This window comes from Procambarus clarkii, chromosome 3 (genome assembly GCF_040958095.1).
Source record: "Procambarus clarkii isolate CNS0578487 chromosome 3, FALCON_Pclarkii_2.0, whole genome shotgun sequence".
NCBI lineage: Eukaryota > Metazoa > Arthropoda > Malacostraca > Decapoda > Cambaridae > Procambarus > Procambarus clarkii.
In genome coordinates this window covers 13,297,753-13,307,459 of record NC_091152.1, presented here as the reverse complement: position 1 = coordinate 13,307,459, position 9,707 = coordinate 13,297,753, and the positions used below count along the sequence as shown (strand labels likewise).

General features: G+C 48.2%; 2 protein-coding genes across 2 annotated transcripts in view; one reads left to right on the top strand and one right to left on the bottom strand.

The window, feature by feature from the left end:
• Positions 1-6,411, top strand: part of LOC138368134 (uncharacterized) — a 39,404-nt gene extending 32,993 nt beyond the window's left edge. Inside the window, exon 2 of the mRNA XM_069330436.1 lies at positions 4,383-6,411. Within this exon, the coding sequence (XP_069186537.1) occupies positions 4,383-6,411 (2,029 nt within the window). The remainder of the gene's footprint in view (positions 1-4,382) is intronic.
• A 379-nt stretch (positions 6,412-6,790) lies between these two features.
• LOC123751700 (serine-rich adhesin for platelets-like) lies at positions 6,791-8,122 on the bottom strand. Its single transcript, XM_045733783.1, has one exon. The coding sequence runs from the start codon at positions 8,120-8,122 to the stop codon at positions 6,791-6,793; it is 1,332 nt and encodes a 443-aa protein (XP_045589739.1).
• Between the last annotated feature and the right edge of the window lie 1,585 nt (positions 8,123-9,707).

Here is a 9,707-nt window from a genome sequence, read left to right as displayed (position 1 = left end):
TTTCTCCCCTCTCTTTCCCCTCTCTTTTCTAGCATTTCCCCATCTCCCTCACCCCCTGTTACCTAACTGTTACCCATCTTCCCATGTTACCTGGCTTCCCTTACCCTCCTTTACCTGGTTGTCCACCCCTATTCCTCCTCCTCCCCCTCTCTTACCTAACTTTACCCCCCTCCTGCACCCCCCCCCTTCTCTTCTGTCTCTCCCCCCTTCCCTTCCCTCCCCCTGCCAGCTGTGATCTCCCCCTGTGGGCGTCTTGTCTCGTGTCCCCCTGCCCGCCAGCTCTTGCTATAGTGCATGAGCAATTGATGTGTGCTGAGCAGAGGAGGAGGAGGAGGAGTGGGGGGGGGGAGGGGTGGGGGGGAGGCTTGGAGGCAGGAGGAAGGAGGAGGAGGAGGGGAGGGAAGAGGCTTGGAGGTTGCGGCGGGGGAGGGGTAGGAGGGAGAAAGGTTAGGTTAGGTTGGAGGAAATGTGGGAAGGTTAGGTTAGGTTATGGAAGAGGAAATATGGGAAGGATGAAGGAAAGGTTAGGTTAGGTTAGGTTAGGTTATGGAAGAGGAAATATGGGAAGGATGAAGGAAAGGCAAGGTAACAAAAGTAGGCAATGTAGAAAAGAAAGAGGGAACGGTAGGAAAGAAAAGAAGAATAAGAGGGGAAAATCAAGAAAAAAAGGGAAGGAGCAAATACGAAAAGGATGGAGTGAAAAAATAAAAGAAAGAAATGAATGGAAAAAAAAGAGGGAATTAGGGACAGGTATGCAGGTAGGTAGGGACAGCAGGGGAGGGGGGAAAGGTACAAGGAAGGGAAGTGCACTTGGTGAACAATACCCAGCATGGGGAGGGGAGAGGGGAGGGGAGGGGAAAGAGGGGAGAGGGGGAAAGAGGGGAGGGGGCAAGAGTTTAACGAGAAAAATTAACTTCAGCAGGTGAGTATTGGAGGAGGTGCTGTATGGGTTCTTGCTACGGTAGGGGGGCAAGAGATGGGGAAGCGAGGCGTTAGCGGGTTTGGAGGAGGTATACTTCTTTGCCTTTTGAGCAGAGAAGCTGCGTTGAAACTCGAGATATCGAGGAATATCGAGGATATCAGTGGGGTTCACTGATTAACCTCTTGGGATTGGTTGATGGGTTCGGTACTCACCTAATTGTGTTTGCGGGGGTTGAGCTTTGGCTCTTTGGTCCCGCCTCTCAACTGTCAATCAACTGGTGTACAGGTTCCTGAGCCTACTGGGCTCTATCATATCTACATTTGAAACTGTGTATGGAGTCAGCCTCCACCACATCACTGCCTAATGCATTCCATTTATTAACTACTCTGACACTGAAAAAGTTCTTTCTAACGTCTCTGTGGCTCGTTAATGTGGTGTTAATGTTCACTTGTTTAAAAAGGGAATACGTAAATGTTATCTATCTTCAGCAGGATGATGGCGTTCAGGATCTATAAATTAGAATGTGTGTCTATACCGAGGTTCGATGCCAGATGTTTGGAGCTAGCCTCACCCAGTTTTTAACAGTAATTGCTGTCTGGTACATGCCCAGCATTGGCGGGTTGGGGGTTGGCATCAGGGAAATGAGTGCTACTTGCCAGCTGTCAAAGAGAACCCAATTATGAATCGTGGAATTTGAGATTAAATCGACTCAAAATTATTTTTTATTATATATTTGTGTTACCATTTTATAAAACATTATGCACTGACGTCTGCAAATTTTTCAACAAAAGTCTATCATACTTTGCCCGTAAACACTTGTTACAGGCAAAGTATGATAGAATTTTATTGAACAAATCCACAAGGGCCGTGACGAGGATTCGAACCTACGTCACGGCCCTTGTGGATTTGTTCATTTAATGCATCACGCAATTGTGGTTTGTGTGTGTTATGATAGAAGTTTGTTAATGTTATGAATATTAATGTTGACGTTATCAACAATGGGACATCCTCTGAGGTCTACATGAATACTTTCATACATATCTCTCATACACTGCATCAGCGGATGTACACGCGTCCCGGGACCAGATTCACGAAAGCACTTACGCAAGCACTTACGAACGTGTACATCTTTCCTCAATCTTTGACGGCTTTGGTTACATTTATTAAACAGTTTACAAGCATGAAAACTTGCCAATCAACTGTTGTTATTGTTATAAACAACTGTAACGGGGGGGGGGGGGGGAAATAGCTCTATCTTGTCCATTATTCCACCCCCCAGTTAACTAACGAGGCCGGGGGAAACAGCTCTCTCTAGTCCGTTATCCCGTCCCCAGTTAGCTAACTATTCTAGAGCACTCCCAGAGTTCCTAAGGCAACCTCTCTCGTTCAACACCTTGTAACCTAGGTATTTGACTACCTAGGTGCTAAGACTACAAGGCGCCTAACTTGATCAGCTACCCGAAACTCTAGAGAGAACTCTAGAACACATTTCACTGCCACAAACGTATAAGAGAAAACGAAAGGAAAGAAATGAATAGTGAAGTAATTAGTGAGGGTTTGGGGTGAGAGGTGGGAGGAGCGAGGAGGGTCATTAGTTGAAAGTGAGAGTTTAGAGAGGGGGTGGAGGGAGAGGTGTAGATAGGTAGAAGTAGAAGAATAGATAGTAGAAGTAGAAGAGTAGATAGTAGAAGACGAAATGCTGCCACCATCCATTCTAGACCATTACATACAAGACAAGGAATGGAACTTGTCTGTATCACAATATTCTCAAAAGATGTTATTACCATGTATCAACTCCAAACATGTACTCATTAATATCATGAAACCAGTAACCACAGAGGCTTTCTCACCTCAACTCAAAGCTCTAGGGAACAAAGTTAAACACAATTCAAATAATAAAGTCATAATTATATTTCACATGAAGTATCATAATTTAAGCATTGTTCAAGATATATATATATGTAAAGTGAGTCATCCTCCAAGAATCTGAGAACACTACAACTGACTGCCCCTGATCATCACACAACACTTGTAAAACACGACCAAGTCACCTTAATGTTCAACTCACCAAGTGTCTGCCTATAGCTGGATAGAGGGGGGGGGGGGGGTCTGTAGTTGACAGAGACTGTCCCGCCCTGCCGGCCGACAGCCTCCCTGCTAGGCCGTCTTCTCTGCTCTCCTGGCTGCTGTTCTTCTCTTATTGCTCTCGAATTGATAGCTCTCCGAGTATATATTGGGGAACCTAGTAACTAACTCCGCCCACAAGTAGATAGCCTGCGGCACTCTACCAAGCCACTCCTTAAACGTCGGCATGTTTGAAGGCTACCAGGCTCCAATTGTAAGATTAGCGGAAGCAAGGTGAAATTTTCATATCTGACCTCAGGTCACTTGGTGGTCATTAACGGTTAGAGGTGTGAGATCTCAGGTCGACCAAACTGGCGCCTTCTCAAATCCTTGTCTGTGACTCATGTATCTCTATGTATTTTAAATACAACTAAACCAAACACCTTACAGTGTTACACAGCCTCCTGGTGCTTCAGAGCTCATTAACTGTTTAATAATTGTAAACAAAGACGCCAAAGCTTGAGAAAAGATGAATAGGTTCGTAAGTGCTTGCGTAAGTGCTTTCGTGAATCTGGCCCTGGTCGCTCCCTCTCTCCAGCCCCCCCCATACACTCATCCCACAGGAGAGAGAGAGAGAATTGATTTGAACTATCAGGGGGGAAAGCGCCAAACCATTATGACTATATAGCACTGGGAAGGGATCAAGATAAGGACTAAGGATGGGACGGGGCGAAAGGAATGGTGGCCACAACCACTTGTGGACCGTCGGGGATTGAACGCCGACCTGCACGAAGCGAGACCGTCGCTCTACCGTCCAGCCCAAGTGGTTGGACAGAAAGAGGGAAACAAAGAAACGTAGCTAGCCTCCGCCTCCTCCTCAAAACCTCTTCAATTGAGTTTCTCCGCATTAAAAATTTTATACTTGAAATTTGTGGCATTAATTTTTCTCCAGTTTGATAAGAGTGCAACCCGTTCTCGCACTTTCGTATAGTCAATATTGACTTATTAAATACGTGCATATGTGACACACTAAACATACTAGTTTACTTTGAAAAGCTTCATAGAAAACACCGACCTTACCTAACCTTCTTAGTATGTTAAGATAAGCATCTTATTGCTTCGTAATTACAATTATTACTTAACCTATTATAGGTATAGGTTAATACCTATTACAGGTATCGACATTGGCCGATCTTGATGGAAACTTAAGTTAAACGAAGCAGAGTCCAGCTGATAACGCAGCCTCCCAAACATTAATAAAAACGTTTACATAAAAAAAACCATAAAACTGACTCGTTAGCAAGCGTTAGAAGAAAAAGAATTGAACGTCGAGTTCATTAAAAGCGGCGTAAACAGGACCACGTGTTACACTAATTGATCTTGAGCTTTGTTTCAGTTTTAGCATAGTTTCTAGGGTACAGCTGGTGGCCAAGCTAGCTCCTAGGGTACAGCTGTTGGCCAAGCTAGCTCCTAGGGTACAGCTGTTGGCCAAGCTAGCTCCTAGGGTACAGCTGTTGGCCAAGCTAGCTCCTAGGGTACAACTGTTGGCCAAGCTAGCTCCTAGGGTACAGCTGGTGGCCAAGCTAGCTCCTAGGGTACAGCTGTTGGCCAAGCTAGCTCCTAGGGTACAGCTGTTGGCCAAGCTAGCTCCTAGGGTACAGCTGTTGGCCAAGCTAGCTCCTAGGGTACAGATGTTGGCCAAGCTAGCTCCTAGGGTACAGCTGTTAGCCAAGCTAGCTCCTAGGGTACAGCTGTTGGCCAAGCTAGCTCCTAGGGTACAGCTGTTGGCCAAGCTAGTTCCTAGGGTACAGCTGTTGGCCAAGCTAGTTCCTAGGGTACAGCTGTTGGCCAAGCTAGCTCCTAGGGTACAGCTATTGGCCAAGCTAGTTCCTAGGGTACAGCTGTTGGCCAAGCTAGCTCCTAGGGTACAGCTGTTGGCCAAGCTAGCTCCTAGGGTACAGCTGTTGGCCAAGCTAGCTCCTAGGGTACAGCTGTTGGCCAAGCTAGTTCCTAGGGTACAGCTGTTGGCCAAGCTAGCTCCTAGGGTACAGCTGTTGGCCAAGCTAGTTCCTAGGGTACAGCTGTTGGCCAAGCTAGCTCCTAGGGTACAGCTGTTGGCCAAGCTAGCTCCTAGGGTACAGCTGTTGGCCAAGCTAGCTCCTAGGGTACAGCTGTTGGCCAAGCTAGCTCCTAGGGTACAGCTGTTGGCCAAGCTAGTTCCTAGGGTACAGCTGTTGGCCAAGCTAGCTCCTAGGGTACAGCTGTTGGCCAAGCTAGCTCCTAGGGTACAGCTGCTGGCCAAGCTAGCTCCTAGGGTACAGCTGTTGGCCAAGCTAGCTCCTAGGGTACAGCTGTTGGCCAAGCTAGCTCCTAGGGTACAGCTGTTGGCCAAGCTAGTTCCTAGGGTACAGCTGTTGGCCAAGCTAGTTCCTAGGGTACAGCTGTTGGCCAAGCTAGCTCCTAGGGTACAGCTGTTGGCCAAGCTAGCTCCTAGGGTACAGCTGTTGGCCAAGCTAGCTCCTAGGGTACAGCTGTTGGCCAAGCTAGCTCCTAGGGTACAGCTGTTGGCCAAGCTAGTTCCTAGGGTACAGCTGTTGGCCAAGCTAGCTCCTAGGGTACAGCTGTTGGCCAAGCTAGCTCCTAGGGTACAGATGGTGGCCAAGCTAGCTCCTAGGGTACAGCTGTTGGCCAAGCTAGCTCCTAGGGTACAGCTGTTGGCCAAGCTAGCTCCTAGGGTACAGCTGTTGGCCAAGCTAGCTCCTAGGGTACAGCTGTTGGCCAAGCTAGCTCCTAGGGTACAGCTGTTGGCCAAGCTAGCTCCTAGGGTACAGCTGTTGGCCAAGCTAGCTCCTAGGGTACAGCTGTTGGCCAAGCTAGCTCCTAGGGTACAGCTAGTGGCCAAGCTAGCTCCTAGGGTACAGCTGTTGGCCAAGCTAGCTCCTAGGGTACAGCTGTTGGCCAAGCTAGCTCCTAGGGTACAGCTGTTGGCCAAGCTAGCTCCTAGGGTACAGCTGTTGGCCAAGCTAGCTCCTAGGGTACAGCTGTTGGCCAAGCTAGCTCCTAGGGTACAGCTGTTGGCCAAGCTAGTTCCTAGGGTACAGATGGTGGCCAAGCTAGCTCCTAGGGTACAGCTGTTGGCCAAGCTAGCTCCTTGGGTACAGATGGTGGCCAAGCTAGCTCCTAGGGTACAGCTGTTGGCCAAGCTAGCTCCTAGGATACAGCTGGCGGCCAAGCTAACTCCTAGGGTACAGCTGCTGGCCAAGCTAGCTCCTAGGGTACAGCTGCTGGCCAAGCTAGCTCCTAGGGTACAGCTGCTGGCCAAGCTAGCTCCTAGGGTACAGCTGTTGGCCAAGCTAGCTCCTAGGGTACAGCTGTTGGCCAAGCTAGCTCCTAGGGGTACAGCTGTTGGCCAAGCTAGCTCCTAGGGTACAGATGGCGGCCAAGCTAGCTCCTAGGGTACAGCTGAAGGCCAAGCTAGCTCCTAGGGTACAGCTGTTGGCCAAGCTAGCTCCTAGGGTACAGCTGTTGGCCAAGCTAGCTCCTAGGGTACAGCTGTTGGCCAAGCTAGCTCCTAGGGTACAGCTGTTGGCCAAGCTAGCTCCTAGGGTACAGCTGTTGGCCAAGCTAGCTCCTAGGGTACAGCTGTTGGCCAAGCTAGCTCCTAGGGTACAGCTAGTGGCCAAGCTAGCTCCTAGGGTACAGCTGTTGGCCAAGCTAGTTCCTAGGGTACAGATGGTGGCCAAACTAGCTCCTAGGGTACAGCTGGCGGCCAAGCTAGTTCCTAGGGTACAGCTGCTGGCCAAGCTAGCTCCTAGGGTACAGCTGGTGGGCCAAGCTAGCTCCTAGGGTACAGCTGCTGGCCAAGCTAGCTCCTAGGGTACAGCTGGCGGCCAAGCTAGCTCCTAGGGTACAGCTGGCGGCCAAGCTAGCTCCTAGGGTACAGCTGGCGGCCAAGCTAGATCCTAGGGTACAGCTGCTGGCCAAGTCAACCTGGCTACCCGTATAGTCACCTGGCAACCGTTGACAGCAGTCATATATGTGTCGTTGAGAGCAGTCATGTGTGTGTCGTTGAGAGCAGTCATACATGTGTCGCTGAGAGCAGTCATACATGTGTCGTTGAGAGCAGTCATATGTGTCGTTGAGAGCAGTCATATATGTGTCGCTGAGAGCAGTCATATATGTGTCGCTGAGAGCAGTCATATATGTGTCGCTGAGAGCAGTCATATATGTGTCGTTGAGAGCAGTCATATGTGTGTCGCTGAGAGCAGTCATACATGTGTCATTGAGAGCAGTCATACATGTGTCATTGAGAGCAGTCATACATGTGTCGTTGACAGCAGTCATATATGTGTCGTTGACAGCAGTCATACATGTGTCGTTGAGAGCAGTCATACATGTGTCGTTGAGAGCAGTCATACATGTGTCGTTGAGAGCAGTCATACATGTGTCATTGAGAGCAGTCATACATGTGTCGTTGAGAGCAGTCATATATGTGTCGTTGAGAGCAGCCATATGTGTGTCGTTGAGAGCAGTCATATATGTGTCGTTGAGAGCAGTCATACATGTGTCGTTGAGAGCAGTCATACATGTGTCGTTGAGAGCAGTCATATATGTGTCGTTGAGAGCAGCCATATGTGTGTCGTTGAGAGCAGTCATATATGTGTCGTTGAGAGCAGTCATACATGTGTCGTTGAGAGCAGTCATACATGTGTCATTGAGAGCAGCCATATATGTGTCATTGAGAGCAGCCATATATGTGTCATTGAGAGCAGCCATATATGTGTCGTTGAGAGCAGTCATATATGTGTCGCTGAGAGCAGTCATATATGTGTCGCTGAGAGCAGCCATATATGTGTCGTTGAGAGCAGTCATATATGTGTCGCTGAGAGCAGTCATATATGTGTCGTTGACACCAGTCATATATGTGTCGTTGACAGCAGTCATATATGTGTCGCTGAGAGCAGTCATATATGTGTCATTGAGAGCAGCCATATATGTGTCGTTGAGAGCAGTCATATATGTGTCGCTGAGAGCAGTCATATATGTGTCGTTGACAGCAGTCATATATGTGTCGTTGACAGCAGTCATATATGTGTCGTTGACAGCAGTCATATATGTGTCATTGAGAGCAGTCATATATATGGGCGTGGGCGGTGCATATATATATATAACAACTGACTTCCCAGGTACCCATTTTACTGCTAGGTAAACTGAGGCATCACTTTGCCCAATTGTCTCGGTCGGGAATCGAACTTGGGTCTCTGGATTGTGTGGTGAATGAAACTACATCATATGATCGATTAGCGGCGAAGTACTCAGCACCTGCATGGAGTCCCATCTTCAAAAAAGTACAAAACTTAAGATTGATAAAGGAAGAGGCTTCTTGACTCTTTTCTTGAGATGATTTCGGGGCTTTTTAGTGTCCCCGCGGCCCGGTCCTCGACCAGGCCTCCACCCCCCAGGAAGCAGCCCGTGACAGCTGACTAACACCCAGGTACCTATTTTACTGCTAGGTAACAGGGGCATAGAGTGAAAGAAACTCTGCCCATTGTTTCTCGCCGGCGCCTGGGATCGAACCCAGGACCACAGGATCACAAGTCCAGCGTGCTGTCCGCTCGGCCGACTGGCTCCCCAAGACTCTAATTATTCTTAAATTAAGTAAATTCAGATACCTGAGGAACACCTAATTTGAATATCATTCGAAAAAAATAGAGGGGACATGATCTGGACGTTCAATATACTAATGTATATCGAGGGCATAGAGACATTTAATGTACTGGTTGAGCATAAAGAGCCACGTAAAGCTAAAAGGCTTTTTTTCCCTTCCATTCATAGTTTTAAAAGCAGATGTGACACGGAAGCCATTAAGCTTCTGGACTTGTGATCCTGTGGTCCTGGGTTCGATCCCAGGCGCCGGCGAGAAACAATGGGCAAAGTTTCTTTCACCCTATGCCCCTGTTACCTAGCAGTAAAATAGGTACCTAGGTGTTAGTCAGCTGTGACGGGCTGCATGCTTCCTGGGGGTGGAGACCTGGTCGAGGACCGGGCCGCGGGGACACTAAAAAGCCCCGAAATCATCTCAAGAAGAAGCTACCAACATTTAGAAAGGCGTACCACAGGAACTGAAGTTCAACCCCCACAAAAAAAGGTTAGGTAAATTCTCTCACTCAACGCATACATATTTTTCTCATATTCCCTCCCCCCCCCCCTCTTTCTAACAAACAAACGAACCAAACAAACACAAACATGGACATGTAAATACATTCCATCAGTTACCGTCATGTTTTATATTTATTTGTTTTTGAATCATTAATCAGCGAGAGCTTCCCAGCTGCCACTGGCTAATCCCAGCGCCACGGTCGCTCTCCGCTTATTGCTTTACAAATGACTCTGGGAAACTCGCTAGCAAACACACACACACACACACACGCACACGCACACGCACGCACACACACAAAGGAGACTTCGAAGGAACTTTTTCAGTGTCAGAGTAGTTAACGGATGGAATGCATTAGGCAGTGATGTGGTGGAGGCTGACTCCATACACAGTTTTTATGTAGATATGATAGAGCCCAATAGGCTCAGGAATCTGTACACCAGTTGATTGACAGTTGAGAGGCGGGACCAAAGAGCCAAAGCTCAACCCCCGCAAGCACAAATAGGCGAGTACAAATAGGTGAGTACACAGTGATTCCTGGTCACCACTTCTTATGTCTTGATA